The following is a 20051-nucleotide window of genomic DNA, read 5'->3' as shown; positions in this document are numbered from 1 at the left end:
TGGCCACGACTGTATAGTTTACATAGAGTCCAGTGAAGTTCCTGGAGGGCAGTCTTGGTGTTCGCTTGAGGGGGAATGTCCACAGCTGTGATGATAACTGAAAAGAACTCTTGATAGGTAAAACGGCCGGCATTTGATTGTAAGGAATTCTAGGTCGGGTGAGCAGGACTTGAGTACCTGTATGTTATGATTACACCATGAGTCGTTAATCATAAAGCATACACCCCACCCTTCCTCTTTCCAGGAGAGGTGTTTCTCTGTTGGAAAGATGCATGGAGAAGCCCGGTGGCTGAACCGATTCCGACAACATATCCCGAGACAGCGATGGTTCCGTGAAACAGAGAATGTTACTCTGGAAGACAACCCTGGCTCGGATTTCGTCTACCTTGTTGTCAAGAGGCTGGTCATTGGCGAGTAGTATACTAGGGAGTGGTCTACGGAGCCTGACCAGGAGGCCGCTCCATCTCCCCTTCTGCGGCTCTGTTGTTCTGGGTCGGCTCCTGGTATTAGATAATTTGTCCTGGGTGGTGGTCCGAACAGAGGATCCACTTCGGGAAAGTTGTATTCCTGGTCGTAATGTTGGCGGTGCTCCTATATCCTATAGTTTTTCCCAGGGTTGAAAATATAAGAAATAGTACAACAAAAATACTGCATAGTTTCCTAAGAATTCGAAGCGACCATCTGTCGTTGTTATTCTTACTATCCAGCAGAGTGAAAAAAACAACTTAGTTGCCAAAGTTTCAGACCTGGTCTTTTTTTCTGTCAGGCATCCGGAGCTTATCTGGTTGAAGCCAAATTCAGTATTTCTGACTTCCGAGTCTGGAAATGCTCCTTGATGTAGGTATGAAGCGTCTAATGAAGGGACCTGAGCTTTCTTACTAATTGTTTTGCCCTCCCCCCTCTGTCTCTCACTCGAGCACTGCCCTATACCAATCCAAAGCATGATAAGTCTCAATCCCACCCCTAGAAAGAACAATTTCAGAGAAACAAGCTGTGTGTCGCTGGTCATGGCTAGAAGGGTCCAGGTCGTCATACTAAGGGCAAAATTCTACTTTAGTCGTTAATTTGACAAAAGCTGGATCCCTTCTAGCCATGACCCTGTGTACCACAAGTCATGTCAGCCAGGCTAAATAAAGTCTCACTCAGATTTGATGTGTGTCAAAACCCACACCAACATTATTTATAGCTTGAACTTGATCTGAAAAAAATATTTATTCTGTTAGTGATGTGTTAATGACTTGACTTATTCATGCAACCATCATTACTTTCAAGAAAACACAATGATTTGCACTTATTTAAAGAGGTTTATTTTATTGGTAACCTGGTAACATAACGAGAAAGATGGTAAGGGAAAATTGACCAAACTACTGTAGATGACACCTCACTAGGGTATGTGTGTACCGTACGACCGGTCTCAGGTTGTGTGTGTGTGTAGCGTAGGACCAGTCTCAGGTTGTGTGGATAGGGGCGGAGCGTGCCAGGAGCTCAGTGATGTAAGCGTTGTTATGGGCAACAAGCTCCTGCTTCATGGCTCTAAGCTCCGCCTTCACCTCCTGGTCAGTCATGGTGACTGCCGGCAGAGATTTCACCTTCTCCAGAAACGACTGGATCAATACCTCTCCCTCCTGGAAAGAGATGGTATTAGAAGGTTGGAGTAATTATGAAGCCAAGTCATTCTACACCGAACCAATACATAAAAGCAACATGTCGTATTGGTCCCATGTTTAATGAGCTGAAATAAAAGATCCCTGAAGTTTTCCATTAGCTTATTTCTCTCTCATTTTGTGCAAATGTGTTTACATCACTTTTAGTGAGCGTTTCTCCTTTGCCAAGATAATCCATTCAGCTGACATGCGTGGCATATCAAGAAGCATGATTTTGTGCTGGGGACAAAAGGCCACCAATGTCTCTGGTTGAGGGAGCGTGCAATTGGCATGCTGACTGCAGGAATGTCCAACAGAGCTGTTGCCAGAGAATTGAATGTTAATTTCTCTACCATAAGCTGCCTCCAATGTCATTTTAGAGAATTTTGCCTCAACCACTAACCACTCCAGCCCAGGAACTCTACATCTGGCTTCTTCCCCTATGGGATTGTCTGAGGGGGGGTTCTGTATAGTTCTACATGCCAAAACGACCTTGTCTTAGCGTTGCAGTAGTGTGTACGTTTACCCGTTTATCGCTGCGTCGTTTCTTGGCCTCTGGCCCCTCCTCCCCACTTGGCTCCTCCTGAAACTCCTCCAGTTCTGCAGCCTTCTGCTTTGCCATGGCAACCACCGCCGGCGGGAAACAAGCCAACTCCGCCACATGGATCCCAAAACTCTGGTCACACACACCTAAACACACACATACTTTGTCAACCGCTGTTCTGATGTTGTGACATTTGTGTGTATATACTGGATACTACAGTGTCATGTGTGTACCTGGTTTGACCCTGTAGAGCATGGTGAGTGTGTGTTGAGTGGTCAGAGCGGTGACGTGCAGGTTGCGGACGGTGGGGTGGTGTGTGGCCAACGCCGTAAGCTCATGGAAGTGAGTGGCAAACAGACAGAAGCAGCCAATCTTCGAGGCGATGTGTTCACTGATGGCCCAGGCCAGACCAAAGCCATCGAATGTAGATGTTCCGCGACCCAACTCATCGATTATTATTAGAGAGTTCTTTGTGGCAGCGCTAGGGAGAGAAAACAGTGTAACAGTTGAGTCAACGTACAGGCAACTGCCAAAAATAATGGATACAAAGTACATTGAAAACAGGAGTTTCCACACAAGTGTGGTTGCTGAGTTAAGCAATTAACATCCCATCATGGTTAGGGTCATGTATGAAAAAAATGCTGGGCAGGCTATTATTTTGGCTATCATGGCTATGCCCCCACAGGATGACCATGCCTCCTTCCACAGGGCACTAGTGGTCACGGAATGGTTTGAGGAGCATAAACTATGTAAATCATTTGCCATGGCCGTCTCAGTCACCAGGCCTCAACCCAATTAAAAACATATGCACGAGACAGCATTTTCTACCACCATCAAAAAAACAGAAAATTGTGGAACAATGGTGTCACATCCCTCCAATAGAGTTTCAAACACTTGTAGAATCTATTCCAAGGTACAGTGAAGCTGTTCTGGCTCGTGGTGCCCCAAAGCCCTATTAATACACTTTGTTTCAGTTTCCTGTACATGTTCATTATCAATGATGCACACAAAACACTTTGATCGTGTAATCAGGGAGTGCAAAGGATTTGACTAAACTGAAAGAGCTGCAGAGATGGTGGCGTGTGCGTGCTCTCACCGGAGAATAGCTGCAGTCTCCAGCATCTCGGACATAAATGTAGACACGCCCTTGAGCTGGCTATCCCCCGCCCCCACACGGCACAGACAGCTGTCAATCATGCTTAGCTCCGCATTCTCACAGGGGACAAAGCAGCCAATCTGAGCCATCAGAGAGATCACGCCCACCTGCCTGATGAAGGTAGACTTCCCGCCCATATTAGGACCTGTGGAGGGGAGGGTTAGTGTATGTAAATCTGTACGTCAGGCCAGAGGGATGTGTGTTTGTACTAAAATGAACGTAGCACATACAGTACAGAAGAGCATTGTGCATTTCTCGGGCTAAATGTATCAAGACAAATGCACGTCTCCATGGTGTGCTCAGTTTATGGGTATTAACCCTTATAAAGTCTATGGTATGGACACTAGTGTTGTCGTGATACCATAAGTTTGACTTCGATACCAGGTTAACTATTGGATTTTGAATTTTAAGACTCCTTAAGATAAAAAAATTATTGGATGAAACATTGAATTTGGCATTACTGCCATTAGCCAATACAAACGCAATGAATAAAAGATTCACTTAATGGAACAGAGGTCAGTCCAAAACAAACTTTGTTCTGAAGTGTCTGTCCTATATCTGAGATAAGATCAGGAAACCACGTCTTATTTTCATTTACATGTACTTATTTTAGGCACTCAACGTTCATTTTTAAAAAAAATCTGGTACCGGGGATCTTAAGACGAGTCTTGTTGGCATCCTAGAGCAAAACGGAGCACAACATTGTGTTCGTGAGAGTCATCATTCAATAGAGTGGTCATAACAGTTTTATAGGCCAAACCGTTCGGACGCCACAGACGTTTGTGAGAAGAACGGTTTTTCGTTACGTCTCACGGTCGGACAAACACTGCTCTAGCTCTGCCACCTTTCACCACAGATGGAAGGGCAATATGGGCGGATTGAGACGCAGCCATGCAACAACAAAAAAAAGAAGATCTCTACATCTTAAACTGACAGATTTTGATAACGATAATAAATTATTTTGATGGTACATCTCTTGATGAACTGGGTAAATCAAGATGTAGCCTAGGTCTACTCACAATACAGGTGAAGGCATATTATTGAGTTTGTTTAACGCTTTTGGTGGCAATCAGATTTAAAAATCAGCATATTTTGCTGATTTTAATGGTTTCACAAACAAAGTACGAGGGTAGTGAATTCAGCTGTAAATTAGCAGAGAAAGTTAGCCTACAATTAAAGCTGGAAGCTACCAGTATCTTCTTGCATTGTGAGTGTTTTAGCCAGTGTGGACATTGTTTTGCGAACAATAATTAACAGTTTCAACATTTCTACATGCCGTGTTGCATTATCCACGTGTACCAACTTGCGTGTAGCAGGAGTTGGGGGGCTAACAATGCAGCCCAGACAGCTCTAGAAATGAATAAGTGTAGCGGGATCTTACCTCTTCGCGCTATAGACTTGATCCTCTCAATCGTGTGAGAGACGCGTGACAGAAGTACCGAACGCAACAAAAATTATAGTACCGAACCGGAGATCGCGAATGGAACTTAGCCCTTGTTTCCAATGTCCTCCGACTTGGTGTTCAGTCAAATCCCATTTAAACTGGTGAATGAAGGGCTTCAGCCTCCTCTGAAAGAACTGTGCATGTGTACCTGTGATGATATAGAAGCTCTGCTCCCCCTGTATGAAGGATATATCATTAGGAATGAAGGATGTGTCTGCGTCCGACTCCAGGCAGGGGTGTCTGGCCTGTTGGAGCTCCAGGCGCCTGCAGTCCGCAGCCAGGAGGCGTGGCCTGACGTAGGGGATGGGGGCAGAGACTGACGCCACAGAGAAGCTGACCACCGCATCCAGCTGGGCGATGACGTCACTCAACGACTGCAGGGGGTCCACGTAACCTGGGGACGTCCAAGGGTATATTTAAGAAACGAAAAAGGAGACTGTTCCAACATGCATTTCTACTAAAAATGCTACATCAAACCTGATAGGAAGTTGCAGTGTGTGTGTGTGTGCGCGTGTGTGTCCTCACCCGCGGCGATGCTGATGATCTCCTTAACGATGGCGTTCTGAGCCTCCTCATACTCCTCTCTGTTCCTGGTGTAGTCTTCATTCAAAGAACTCAGCTTACTACACACACACAAAGAAAGTTAGCTCACCGCGGGGCAAAGTGTGTGTATGTGTGTGTGAGCGAGCCAGACCTGTTGGTGAAACGGACTCCATTCTTCTGGACGTCTAGCGTTGTGAACGTTTTGTTGTTCCTCAGACTCTTCTCCTCTTTACAGGTCACCCTCAGGTAATACCCCAACACACTGTTACACTCCAACTTCACTGTCTTACCAGCATCCAGACCTATGCACACACACACACACACAATTAAATACACTGGTGTGCGTCTATTCTGTGTGTGTGTGTCTATCTCTGTGTGGTGTACCCAGTTCCCGTGCTGCGCTGTTCAGTACACTCTGCATGCTGTTCTCCAGTGTGTCCATCTTCTCCCTCAGCTCAGAGAGCACCGGGTCAAACGACGCCTTCACCAGGAACTCATGGTGCTCCACCTACAAAAACACACACGGTTCACATCTAGTGTATTCTACCACAGAACACACACACACACCCTACCTGGTTCACATCTAGTGTATTCTACCACGGAACACACACACACACCCTACCTGGTTCACATCTAGTGTATTCTACCACGGAACACACACACACACCCTACCTGGTTCATATCCAGTGTAGTTTCTATCATCTCCTGGTACTTGATGAAGTCAGCCTGCAGGTCTCTGAGAGGAGAGATGAACACAGCCTCCAACAGCATCTGGTGACTTCCTACAACACAGGATGGTGCTAGGGAGTTAGTGTGTTCGCGCGCATCTTAGTATGTGTGTGTGTGTGCGTGCACGTGTGTACCTTGGTGTTTCTCCAGAGCCAACAGAAGTGCAGGGATCTGGCCCACGGCCTGGTAACCGCGGTAACAGTCCTGCAGTGTTGCCGAGAGCCGGTGAAACTTTTTGGACAAGCGGTGGAGATCTGGGAACCGCCGCAACAGATCGTCCTGAAGAGTCTGTCTGGCCTCACCGTCATTCACGAGGCACTCTACCAGGTCCAGTCTACACACACACACACACACAATGAGAATTCACAGGTAGGGTCTGCAGTACTAGGAAAGACCAGAAGGTGGAAGCAGAACAGAGGGATACAGGAAACACTGCTAATACTTCTGGGAATGCCTCGGAGCAGGCTTGACAGACCAGGGGGTTGGGAAGTCAAAGTGAAAAATGTATCCTTAGTTATTTTTCTCTCAAATCTAAAAAAGGCACAACCCACAGTCGAGCCGGTAGCTAAGTTTCCATTAACTTGTACAGTGATTTTTTTGTTGTTGACATTTAGAAAGTTTGCATAGGAAGTAGATGCGACAATTGCCTGCCATGGTGCGTTTCCATTGAACTGTTGTCAAAACAACAAAATTAAATCTAGAATGTTTAATAAAGTGGTTCAAGTGTTTCCATTTCAGCAAATGATGCATTAATAAAGTGGCGACACACTGTATGCCCAGCCCACCCATCACAAAAGCCAGCATGGATACAATGCAAGAAAAGCCTAATATTCATGGCGTACCTTGCACTCATGAAGGCCTAGTAAAAATCTAACAATTTGATGGTGATACTTTGAATTGCAGTGTAAAGCAATTCAGGCATTCTTCAAAGTCAAGACCAGCAGTGTCTCGCAAATAAATATTTTTAGAGTTGAATGACTGGATTTTGCAAGCAGTAGGAGCTTCATAGTTACAGTTGAAGTCGGAAGTTTACATACACCTTAACCAAATACATTTAAACTCAACTTTCACAATTCCTGACATTTAATCCTAGTAATAATCCCATTTTAGGTCAGTTAGGATCACCACTTTATTTTAAGAATGTGAAATGTCAGAATAATAGTAGATAGAATGATTTACTTCAGCGTCACGTTCCCAGTGGGTCAGAAGTTTACATACTCAATTAGTATTTGGTAGCATTGCCTTTAAATTTTTAACTTGGGTCAAACATTTCTGGCAGCCTTTCACAAGCTTCCGACAATAAGTTGGGTGAATTTTGTCCCATTAAAACCTGACAGAGCTGGTGTAACGGAGTCAGGTTCCTGACTGATGTTTTGAGATGTTACTTCAATATATCCACATAATTTTCCTTGCTCATGATGCCATCTATTTTGTGAAGTGCACCAGTCCCTCCTGCAGCAAAGCACCCCCACAACATGATGCTGCCACCCCCATGCTTCACGGTTGGGATGGTGTCCCTCGGCTTGCAAGCCTCACCCTTTTTCCTCCAAACATAATGATGGTCATTATGGCAAACAGTTATTTTTTTTTGTTTCATCAGACCAGAGGACATTTCTCCAAAAAGTATGATCTTTGTCCCCATGTGCAGTTGCAAACCTTAGTCTGGCTTTTTTATGGCGGTTTTGGAGCAGTGGCTTCTTCCTTGCTGAGCAGCCTTTCAGGTTATGTCGATATAGGACTTGTTTTACTGTGGATATAGATACTTTTTTCCCCCGTTTCCTCCAGCATCTTCACAAGGTCCTTTGCTGTTGTACTGGGATTGATTTGCACTTTACCCACTAAAGTACGTTCATCTCTAGGAGACAGAACACACCTCCTTCCTGAACGGTATGATGGCTGCGTGGTCCCATGGTGTTTATATTTGCGTACTATTGTTTGTACAGATGAACATGGTACCTTCAGGCGTAAGGAAATTGCTCCCAAGGATGAACCAGACTTGTGGAGGTCTACAATTTTTTTTCTTGGCTGATTTCTTGATTTTCCCATGATGTCAAGCAAAGAAGCACTGAGTTTGAAGGTAGGCCTTGAAATACATGCACAGGTACACCTCCAATTGACTCAAATGATTTCAATTAACCTATCAGAATCTTCTAAAGCCATTACATACATTTCTAGAATTTTCCAAGCTGTTTAAAGGTACAGTCAACTTAGTGTATGTAAACTTCTGACCCACTGGAATTGTGATAGTGAATTATAAGTGAAATAATCTGCTTATAAACAATTGTTGGAAAAATGTATTGTGTCCTGCACAAAGTATATGTCCTAACCAACATACCAAAACTATAGTTTACAAGAAATTTGTGGAGTGGTTGAAAAACGAGTTTTAATGACTCCAACCTAAGTGTATGTAATAAATTGATTTGTCAATCAGTCGCAGGGTAGCTTATTGGTTGGACTAGTAACCGGAAGGTTGCAAGTTCAAACCCCCGAGCTGACAAGGTACAAATCTGTCGTCCTGCCCCTGAACAGGCAGTTAACCCACTGTTCCTAGGCAGTCATTGAAAATAAGAATTTGTTCTTAACTGACTTGCCTAGTTAAATAAAGGTAAAAAAAAAAAGAAAAAAAAGTTGGATGATAGAATCCACCAGTCGAATGGATAACAATGTATTCTAGCTTTAGAAAATGTATCCTACATCTGTGGCTTCCATTACAATTGACGCGATGATATTTTGTGACATTGCTTTTGTTGAATTAAACGTGCCAATGTACTAATGTTGACGTCCACTCACAGCAGTGCGACATGACTTGCATGGAAGGCCATGTTAGCAAAAGAGGTTGTCAGATGATCGCATATTCAAATTCTGCAGTTGACTTGATTTTCCTGTGTTGTATATATTCCACACTATGGAGGTTGGAAGAACGCTGTGAAATGGCAAAAATGCCCTTTTAGTTTAAGAGCTGTTTGAAGAGACTGCCTGAAATGTCAGCCTGTTCAGATGAGATGGAGTATTGACCTGCCTGGTGACATTAGTTGATAGATCAATAATGCCGCTTTCAAAACAACTGGGCACTCGGGAACTCTCCGACTTTGGTGCTTTCAAGACAACTTGGGAACTTAAAATTAACTCTGGAAAAAAATATCACTTTGAACTTTCATCCAACTCGGAAATTCAAGCATTTTTCTAGAGCTCCACCTTTGCGACCTGAAGATCACTGACGTCATAACTTGAGATATCACACACCCCTGCATTGGTCCTTAAAAGAAAGATTAACCCATTTTGAATGTTATATCATATGTGAATCTCTGAGCGGTGTTCTATCGATTCCAGGGGTCATTTCAACTATTCACCATTCAAGCAGGCAGTAATAGTTGGTATGATACATTTTAGTCATATGATTAGTCATTACTACAACCTTGACAAAACGGACTCTTCCATTTGTCAAAAACAACTTCATATCGAAGGAGTGCCTTTTATTTGATGGCTTGCACAACACAACCGTTAGACCTGATGACACATTCATGCGCATGAGCTTAGCGAGCTAAAGTCGCCATGACGCTGCCTACAAACCTGATCAGGGATTTCTATTGTCGAAGCAGTTTCTGGAGTTGTTCATGGACATTCTCTTTGGTAGAGTACTGAGATGAGTGAAAGAGAAAGGGAGAGAGAGTTGAAGAGATGTTGGACCTCACCTCTCCTCAATCCTGTTCTTGTCCATGAGTGGCTGTTTGATCCACTGGTTGACCAATCGCTGGCCCTGAGGGGTGCGGCACTTATTCAGAAGCCCGGCCAATGAGTGGGCTCCACTGGTGTCATCGGGAGAACCCTGGGGAGAACGAGCCAATCAGGACAGACTCAGACTGCTCGGAATCAAGACAAATACCAGGAGCACAATGTTTGGGGTTACCCGCACACTGAACTGCAACGTATACTCACTAAGTCGATTAAATAGTATGTAGTAACCATGGCTCGTGACTAACATTTTTTCCTCACCGTCCCGGTCCCAAAGCGCAATTTCAAATGTCCCAAAATTAAAATACTACAGATAGATTCAAAAATCTACCAGACACTCAGATTTTTATCAGTACAAAAAAAAAAAACATTTTGCAAAAATGTGCACCAAACAAAGTTGAGCTTTGTAATGTTTCTAAAACAATAAATCTATTACTCATAAGGAGTAATGTTGTATATTGTTTCATTTCATTTTTTGTGACCTAAGATTTTTATACAAAATATCAGATGAGAAAAATGCTCATCTGCCCCTTTAAGTGTGGAAGGTTACCGGGGTTGCTCAACTTGTCATGTTTGTGCCCGTGGGATTGAGAATCTGACTAGTATCCGTGTTGCTTCGCTTCTGGAGGTCGGCCGATTATGATTTTTCAATGCCGATACCGATTATTGGATGACACAAAAAAAAAGCCGATACCGATTAATCGGACGATTTTTTTAAATGTATTTGGACAATTACCTTGGCTTCTTACTGCATTTGCTTAACAGACGGGCTCCTTGTGAGGCAGGTGGTTAGAGCGTTGGACTAGTTAACCGTAAGGTTGCAAGATTGAATCCCTGAGCTGACAAAGTAAACAGCTGTTGTTCTGCCCCTGAACAAGGCAGTTAACCCACCGTTCCTAGGCCGTCATTGAAAATAAGAATGTGTTCTTAACTGACTTCCCTAATTAAATAAAGATTAAAGGTGTAAAAAAAATATAATTTTTTTTCTCCCCCAATCGGCAAAATTCGGCATCCAAAATTACCGATTTCCGATTGTTGGGAAAACTTGAAATCGGCCATTCCGATTAAAAAAATAAAAAAATAAAAAATAAATAAATGAAAAAAATCGGTCAACCTCTAGCAGTTGAAACTCAACCATCGAAAAACAACCTAGCTTGTGAAAAAAAACAGTGTAAATAGCCAAGAATCACAAGGACAAAGTCTCACTTCAGTATATTAAAAACGTTTATGCCTGTGCACAGCGCTTCTAAAAATGAATTCGTCACTCAGCTCTTCACGTGTGCACGCACAGCCCCCAGCCAGGCAATGTTGCAGCGTGATGCAGAAATACTTAGCACATTTTACAGTGTGAATTCGGTTCAGGGAGATACAACCATATTTTCTACAATACCCTAATAGCTAGCCACAGCCTACAGCTAATGCAAATGCCATAGCAACTCCCGGCACAAAACCTCAATTCTGGGCCTGCTGGAGGCAGGTAGCCTAGTGGTGAGAGTCGAATCCTCGAGCTGACAACGTAAAAATCTGTCCTTCTGCCTCTGAACAAGGAAGTTAACCCACTGTTCCTAGGCCGTCATTGAAAATAAGAATTTGTTATTAACTGACTTGTCTAGTTAAATAAAGGTAAAATAAAATAAAGAAATACAGGCTGGGAGAGAGTCAAAAGTGCATTCTAATAGGCCTATTTGCTTAACATTAGAATTATATTCTAAAATTATATTTTTCCATAACCTAAATAATTACATATGCCATGACTAACCAGCCATATCATTGATGGAAACCTGGACATTTTACATAGCCTATAGCATAGCCTATGGCTTATTCTGTCAGTAAGGCACAATCCTATTGTTGCATCTTCAGATATTCCCTCCAAGTTTCTACTATTACGCTGTATATCCATCTCTGTCGCATTATTTAAAGAACGTGCGCATTTGGTGCATGTTTGAGAACGGTGTTCTCCCGTAATAGCATTTTGGAACATTGACGCATTTGGCCCGCACTTGTGATGTGAATTATTCATAGTTGATCAACTTAAATGCTAAATGTTACCTGAAATGTACCTGAAATAGGTTGAGGGCTTGTACGGCAGCGTTGTCCAGCCTCATGTACTGGCTCAGGTCAAGGGTCGTCAAGCTGAAGGAGCTGAAGTTTGATTGGTCAGACAGCAATTCCAGGTAACGAACCACTGCTGCCAAGCATGACATAGCTACCTGGAACACACAGACATGTCATTTTACTACTAACAGAGTGGGTTGTGTTTGGAAACAGTCATATTATCCCATGTGCGACGCAGTTATATAAATAACTTATCTAATGGCAATGCACGCTGGCATAACAAACTGCTGCAACCCAGACCGACCCACAGCGTTAACAACAATTGTTTATTAAGACTCATCCTATACGAGTAGGTTTGTGTGTGTTACCTGTTTGTCTAGTTCAGGCAGAACGTTGCAGGCGTTGGCCTCCCCTTTCCTGGTCCGTAGCAGTCGGTTGAGGTCCTGGGTCATGTCTTTACTACTGAACTCTGTTCTCTTTCTGTCTGACAGCAACACACCGCCACGCTGCACCACCTACACACATTATATACACAGTGCCATCAGAAAGTATTCAAGACCCCTTGACTTTCTCCACATTTTGTTGGGTTACAGCCATCTCTACAATGGCTCCGAAGGAGATGGCTGTCATTTCACGGTCTCCTAGCCAATTGTGCTTGTGGGTTTTCACATTATTTGTAACTTGTTTATAGATAATGTTTCTGCCACTGTCTCTTATGATCGAAAAGAGCTTCTAGATATCAGGACAGCGATTACTCACCTCGTACTGGAAGACATTTTTATCCTTAAAAAGAGTGATGCGAAGGATTTACTTCAGACAAAGGCCCTCATCCCCCGTCATTCGCAGGAGAAAGAGAGATATTGGGACATAGGTCGGGGTGCCTTGGAAGGATCCGACGGCGAGTGGGTAATCTGCTTTCACCATCCGTCCTATTAGCCAACGTACAATCATTGGATAACAAAATAGACGAACTAAGATCACGTATATCCATCCCATCGACGGGACATTAAAAACGGATATCTTATATGCTGAACGACAACATGGATAACATAGTTGGTGGGTTTTACGCTGCATCGGCAAGATAGAACTGCTGCCTCCGATAAGACAAGGGGTGGCGGTCTGTGTAAACAACAACTGGTCCACAAAATCTAATAGTAAGGAAGCCTCAATGTTTTGCTAGCCCAAGGTGGAGTATCTCATAAGCTGTAGACCACACTTTTTAATCAAGAGAGTTTTCATCTATATTCTTTGTAGCTGTCTATTTACCACCACAAACCGATGCTGGCACTAAGACCGCACTCAACAAGCTGTATAAGGCCAGAAGGAAACAGGAAAACACTCAGGGAGAGGCAGCACTCCTAGTGGCCGGGGACTTTAATGCAGGCACACAAACCAGTTTTACCTCATTTCTATCAGCATGTTAAATGTGCAAACAGAGGGAAGAAAAACTCTTGACCACCTTTACTCCACACACAGAGGCGCGTACAAAGCCGCAGGTGGAAAGGGTGGGCAACAACACATACGCCACACTGATCCTCAACACAAGGGTCCCTCAGGGGTGCGTTCTCAGTCCCCTCCTGTACTCCTTGTTCACTCATGACTGCATGGCCAGGAACAGCTCCAACACCATCATTAAGTTACCCGACGACAACAGTGGTAGGCCTGATCACCGACAATGGTGAGACAGCTTATAGGGAGGTCAGAGACCTGGCCGTGTGGTGCCAGGATAACCTCTCCCTCAACGTGATCAAGAAGATGATTGTAGACTACAGGAAAAGGAGGACCGAGCACGCCCATACTCTCATGGACGGGGCTGTAGTGGAGCAGGTTGAGAGCTTCAAGTTTATCGGTGTCCACATCACCAACAATCTATCAAAGTCCAAACACAGTCGTGAAGATGGCAGGACAAAGCCTATGCCCCCTCAGGAGACTGAAAAGATTTGGCAGGGGTCCTCAGATCTTCAAAAGGTTCTACAACTGCACCATCGAGAGCATCCTGACTGGTTGCCTCCTACCTATAGGCACCACACAGGTAGTACGTACAGCCCAGTACATCACTGTGGCCAAGCTTCCTGCCATCCAGGATCTCTATACCAGGCGGTGTCAGAGGAAGGCCTTAAAAATTGGCATAGACTCCTGCCACCCTAGTCAAAGACTTCTCTCTGCTACAGCACAGCAAGTGGTACCGGAGCACCAAGTCTAGGTCAAAAAGGCTTCTCAACAGCTTCTACCTCCAAGCCATAAGACTCCTGAACATCTAATCCAATGGCTACCCAGACTATTTGCATTGTAACCCCTCTTTTACGCCGCTGATACTCTGGTCGTTGCAGTCAATTTAACCCTACCTACATGTAATTGAAGTAATATGTACCTTGACTAACCTGTGCCCTCGCATATTGAATCTGTACCAGGAACCCTGTATATAGTCTCACTACTTATTTATTGTTTTACTGGTGCTCTTTAAATTACTTTAAAAATGTTTTACTACTCTATTTTTCAATAATTTTTTCTTAAAATTGGTTAAGAGCTTGTAAGTAAGCATTTCACTGTAAGGTACACCTGTTATATAGCATTTGACAGATAAAACTTGATTTATAATTGTCGCCCCCCCCAATCTACACACAATACCCATTAATGACAAAGCAAAAACTAGTTTAGAAACGTTAGCCAATTTAGTAAAAATGAAAAAAATCACATTTACATAAGTATTCAGACCCTTCATTCAGCACTTTGTTAAAGCACTTTTGGCAGCGATTACAAGCCTCAAGTCTTCTTGGGTATGACGCTACAAGCATGGCACACCTGTATTTGGGGAGTTTCTCCCATTTTTCTCTGCAGATCTTCTCAAGCTCTGTCAGGTTGGATGGGGTGCGTTGCTGCACAGCTATTTTCAGGTCCCTCCAGAGATGTTCGATCGGTTTCAAGTCCGGGCTCCGGCTGGGCCACTCAAGCACATTCAGAGACTTGTCCCAAAGCCACTCCTGCGTCGTCTTGGCTGTGTGCTTCGGGTCTTTGTCCTGTTGGAAGGGGAACCTTCGCCCCAGTCTGAGGTCCTGAGCATGTTTTAATTAATTATCTCTGTACTTTGTTCCGTTCATCTTTGCCTCAATGCTGACTTGTCTCCCAGTCCCTGCCACTGACAAACATCCCCACAGCATGATGCTGCCACCACCACGCTTCACCGTAGGGATTGTGCCAGGTTTCCTCCAGATGTGACGCATGGCATTCAGGCCAAAGAGTTCAATCTTTGTTTCATCAGACCAGAGAATCTTGTTTCTCATGGTCTGAAAGTCCTTTAGGTGCCTTTTGGCAAACTCCAAGCGGGCTATCATGTGCCTTTTACTGAGGAGTGTCTTCCGTCTGGCCACTCTTCCATAAAGGCCTGATTGGTGGAGTGCTGCAGACATGTTCTTCTGGAAGGTTCTCCCATCTCCACAGAGGAACTCTGTCAGAGTGACCATCGGGTTCTTGGTAACCTCCCTGACCAAGGCCCTTCTCCGCCGATTGCTCAGTTTGGCCGGGCAGCCAGCTCTACAAAGAGTCTCGGTGGTTCCAAACTTCTTCCATTTAATAATGATGAAGGCCACTGTGTTCTTGGGGACCTTCAATGCTGCCGAAATGGTTTGGTACCCTTCCCCAGATCTGTGCCTCGACACAATCCTGTCTCGGAGCTCCACAAACAATTCCTTTGACCTTATTGCTTGGTTTTTGTTCTGACATGCACTGTCAATTTTGGGACCTTATATGAAACAGGTGTGCCTATCCAAATCATGTCCAATCAATTGAATTTACCACAGGTGGATTCCAATCAAGTTGTAGAAACATCTCAGGGATGATCAATGGAAACAGGATGCATCCGAGCTCAAATTTGAGTCTTATAGCAAAAGTCTATAAATAACATACATACAAAAAAAATGCTTTCTGATTATGGGGTGTGTGGGGTCTGTAGATTTTGGAGTTGGTTTTATTATCCATTTTAGAATAAGGCTCTAATGTAACAAAATGGGGAAAAAGTCAACTTCGTCTGAATACTTTCCGAAGGAAGGACGAACACACACAGGTATATACAGTTCCAGTGAAGTTTGGACACCTACTCATTCCAGGGTTCTTTATTTACACTATTAACAGACACAACATCAACTGTTCAGAGGAGACTGCGTGGTTGAATTGTTGCAAATAAATCACCACTAAAGGACACCAATAAGAAGAGGAGACTTGCTTGGTGCCAAGAAACACAAAGAATGGACATTAGATTGGTGGAAATCTGTCCATTGGTCTGATGAGTCCAAATTTGAGATTTTTGGTTCCAACCACAGTGACTTTGTGAGACACAAAGTAGGTTAACGGATGATCTCCGCATGTGTGGTTCCCTCCGTGAAGCATGGAGGTGGTGGTGTTTTGCTTGTGACACTGTCGGTCATTTATTTACAATTCAAGGCACACGTAACCAGCATGGCTACCACAACATTCTGCTGCAATATTCCATCCCATCTGGTTTGTGCTTAGTGGGACTATCATTTGTTTTTCAACAGGAGAATGACCCAAAACAAACCTCCAGGCTGTGTACGGGCTATTTGACCAAGGAGATTGATGGAGTGCTGCATCAGATGATCTGGCCTACACAATCATCAGTCCAAGAGTGTGCAAAGTTGTCATCAAGTCAAAAGGTGACTACTTTGAAATAACTAAAATATAAAATAGATTGATTTGTTTAACACTTATTTTGGTTACTACATGATTCCATGTGTGTTATTTCATAGTTTTGATGTCTTCACTATTATTCGACAATGAAGAAAATAGTAAAAATAAAGAAAAACCCTTTAATGAGTAGGTGTCCAAACTTTTGACTGGTACTTTATATAGACTCACTCCACTCACTCCCTTTCTCACAGACTTCATTCACCTCCCACAAAGCCATTTTCTCTCTGTTGCATAAGACACACGCACACCTACCTGTCGTATGTTATCAGTGTTGTCACCCTGTGGTAGCAGACATTCCTTAGGGCTCAGCTGCACAAGCAGAGCCTCCAGGTTACAGAAAGTCTCTCCATCAAGGAACTCGCACACTCCCATGGTCCTTAGGGACGCGTCCACATAGCCCACGCCCACCACGCGCTGTCCGTCACCCCCGACAGCCAACCGTACGGCCACAACCCCCGCTGAGCCAGCCCCTCTTCCCTCAGCCCCGCCAAATAGAACCTCCTCAAACTGGCTCAGATTCCCTGGAGACGCCTGGAGAAAGAAGTAGTAAAAGAGAGAACTATTACAAGACTTGTAAATGAAACCTTCAGATTGTGTCTATGGCTGTGTTTGTACCTTGTACTCCAGTTGCCAGCTGTGATCCTTGGTTTTGCTTTGGTTCCTGTAGACTTCCACTCTGTATTGTTTCACCAGCAGCAGGTCTCTGACCAGAGCCTCAAAGTTTGTCTTGCTGAGAACCACACTCTCCAGCTTGCGGCTACCTACACACACACGAAATACAGGTCATTAAATTAATTATCATGCAATGCTATGTAGTTAGTAGCAGCACAAAAACTCAACATGAACTATTTTAGACAGCTAGCTAGATAAGAGACACTACTGTGCAGCTGTATTCATCGACCTGGCCAAGGCTTTCGACTCTGTCAATCACCACATTCTTATTGGCAGACTCAACAGCCTTGGTTTCTCAAATGATTGCCTCACCTGGTTCACCAACTACTTCTCTGATAGAGCTCAGTGTGTCAAATCGGAGGGCCTGTTGTCCGGACCTCTGGCAGTCTCTATGGGGGTGCCACAGGGTTCAATTCTCGGGCCGACTCTCTTCTCTGTATACATCAATGATGTCGCTCTTGCTGCTGGTGATTCTCTGATCCACCTCTACGCAGACGACACCATTCTGTATACTTCTGGCCCTTCTTTGGACACTGTTAACTAACCTCCAGACGAGCTTCAATGCCATACAACTCTCCTTCCGTGGCCTCCAACTGTTCTTAAACGCTAGACTGTAAACTCTCCTTCCAGACTCACATTAAGCATCTCCAATCAAAAATTAAATCTAGAATCGGCTTCCTATTTAGCAACAAAGCTTCCTTCACTTATGCTGCCAAACATACCCTCGTAAAACTGACCATCCTACCGATCCTTGACTTCGGCGATGTCATCTATAAAATAGCCTCCAACACTCTACTCAGCAAACTGGATGTAGTCTATCACAGTGCCATCCGTTTTGTCACCAAAGCCCCATATACTACCCACCACTGCGACCTGTACGCTCTCGTTGGCTGGCCCTCGCTTCATACTCGTCGCCAAACCCACTGGCTACAGGTTATCTACAAGTCTCTGCTAGGTAAAGCCCCGCCCTATCTCAGCTCGCTGGTCACCATAGCAGCACCGACTCGTAGCACACGTTCCAACAGGTATATCTCACTGGTCACCCCCAAAGCCAATTCCTCTTTGGTTGCCTTTCCTTCCAGTTCTCTGCTGCCACTGACTGGAACGAACTGCAAAAATCACTGAAGCTAGAGATTCCCATCTCCCTCACTAGCTTTAAGAACCAGCTGTTAGAGCAGCTCACAGATTACTGCACCTGTTCATAGCCCATCTGTATACAGCCCATCTATCTACCTCATTCCCGTACTGTATTTATTTATTTTGCACCACAGTATCTCTACTTGCACATCCATCTTTTGCACATCTACCATTCCAGTGTTTAATTGCCATATTGTAATTACTTCACCACCATGGCCTATTTATTGCCTTAACTCCCTTATCTTACCTCATTTGCACTCACTGTATATAGACTGTATATAGACTTGTTTTCTTTTGTTCTACTGCATTATTGACTGTATATTTTGTTCTTTCCATATGTAACTCTGTGTTGTTGTACGTGTCAAACTGCTATGCTTTATATTGGCCAGGTCGAAGTTGCAAATGAGAACTTGTTCTCAACTAGCCTACCTAGTTAAATAAAGGTGAAATAAAATAAATAAAAACTAGAGGACGCACACTGGCTGGCAGAAAATGGAACTAGGGATTTTGGTCGACAATCTTCAAATTCTCTCAACGATTAAACATTTGATCTCGATACAGTTCCGGTCTCAAAAGTACAATCTGTTATTAACAGAGTGGACTAAGGTTTGTTGACTTTAACAAAATATATATATATATTTAAACGCGTTGTTTAGGAGTGCAACGGCGAATTCGTGCTTCGCTCTGCCCCCCATGGCTCATTTGTTCCCATTGGAAACGACAGACTGTGGTCCATCTTGGTTTAGTTATATAAATCTTTGGCTGAAGCACATTTTTTCTGATTTTCGGCTGACTTTACATGGAAAATATATATTTTTTAAAAGCGTCCCAACAATTGCATCAGGCATGTTCCTTGACAAATACTTTGATAAACGAGGCCCCTGCTGTGTAAATTCTCATAAAATACTACGAAAAGCTCTATTCCGGTCGTAAAATTATCGAAGTGGCGTGATTTTAGGTTAGCTCAAATTGGGATTTAGCTGGCGTCATACGTAGCAAGCTAACAATAGCCCACGCAAATAATGAAGTAGTTAAGCATCTAGCTATCAGGATTAGCTAATCTAAAGTGGAAAATCGTGCAGATGGCTAGCTTTGTGAGCTAAATAAGTGTAGCTACCTGAGCCCAGGGTCTTGATGACTCCGTTGGTCTTGAAAATCTCCTTGGCGGCGAACAGCGCTTCGGTCCCGTGCACCGTGTAGTAGTCACCCCGGTCGAAGACCCTGAAAGTGGTGTCTGGCTTCTCCGGCATGGAAAAGTAGTAGGTAAGGAAGCCATGTTCGGCAGCGGCATCCATGGACAAGCTCTGTTTAGGTTGCACCGCCATGCTGGAATCTCCCGCCACGGACTGGAGAAACGGGAAGTTACGTCAGGGCACAGATAGAACTATGAGACAGATATTTCACCGGATGTATAAATGTGAAGCATCCGGTTGGCGTGTCAACGCAGTACCAAATATGGTAGTGAGAGGAAGCCCAGGCAGTGTGAAAAGATGGAACAAAATATATTTGGGCCGACATTCTGTTAATTTTATTTAAATTATTTAACCTTTACCTAGACAAGTTAGTTAAGAACAAATTCTTATTTACAATGACCCTAACCCGGACAACGCTGGGCCAATTGTGCCCCGCTCTATGAGACTCCCAATCATGGCCGGTTGTGATACAGCCTGGCCTCTAACCAGAGATAACACCCTT

General features: G+C 43.9%; 1 protein-coding gene across 1 annotated transcript; it reads right to left on the bottom strand.

Moving 5' to 3' along the window:
• Positions 1-1291: 1291 nt before the first annotated feature.
• Positions 1292-19721, bottom strand: msh2 (mutS homolog 2 (E. coli)). Its single transcript, XM_064950760.1, has 16 exons — positions 19474-19721; positions 17163-17308; positions 16800-17078; positions 12215-12361; positions 11852-12001; positions 9752-9885; positions 6194-6393; positions 6003-6112; positions 5715-5838; positions 5482-5632; positions 5313-5410; positions 4936-5181; positions 3284-3488; positions 2421-2668; positions 2170-2333; positions 1292-1625 (listed from the first exon to the last, which is right to left on the bottom strand). The coding sequence occupies exons 1-16, from the start codon at positions 19679-19681 to the stop codon at positions 1449-1451; spliced, it is 2787 nt and encodes a 928-aa protein (XP_064806832.1). The 5' UTR covers positions 19682-19721; the 3' UTR covers positions 1292-1448.
• Between the last annotated feature and the right edge of the window lie 330 nt (positions 19722-20051).

Source organism: Oncorhynchus masou, chromosome 31, assembly GCF_036934945.1.
Source record: "Oncorhynchus masou masou isolate Uvic2021 chromosome 31, UVic_Omas_1.1, whole genome shotgun sequence".
NCBI classification, from domain to species: Eukaryota; Metazoa; Chordata; class Actinopteri; order Salmoniformes; family Salmonidae; genus Oncorhynchus; species Oncorhynchus masou.
This window is presented reverse-complemented; position numbering and strand designations above follow the sequence as displayed.

Excerpts from the sequence above, each read along its gene's own strand:
- msh2 (XM_064950760.1), bottom strand. The coding sequence starts at position 19,681 with ATGGCGGTGCAACCTAAACAGAGCTTGTCCATGGATGCCGCTGCCGAA. Across the intron at positions 17,309-19,473 it reads CATCAAGACCCTGGGCTCAG|GTAGCCGCAAGCTGGAGAGT; the intron begins GTAGCTACACTT and ends GTGTGTGTGTAG. Across the intron at positions 1,626-2,169 it reads AACGACGCAGCGATAAACGG|GAGGGAGAGGTATTGATCCA; the intron begins GTAAACGTACAC and ends ATCTCTTTCCAG.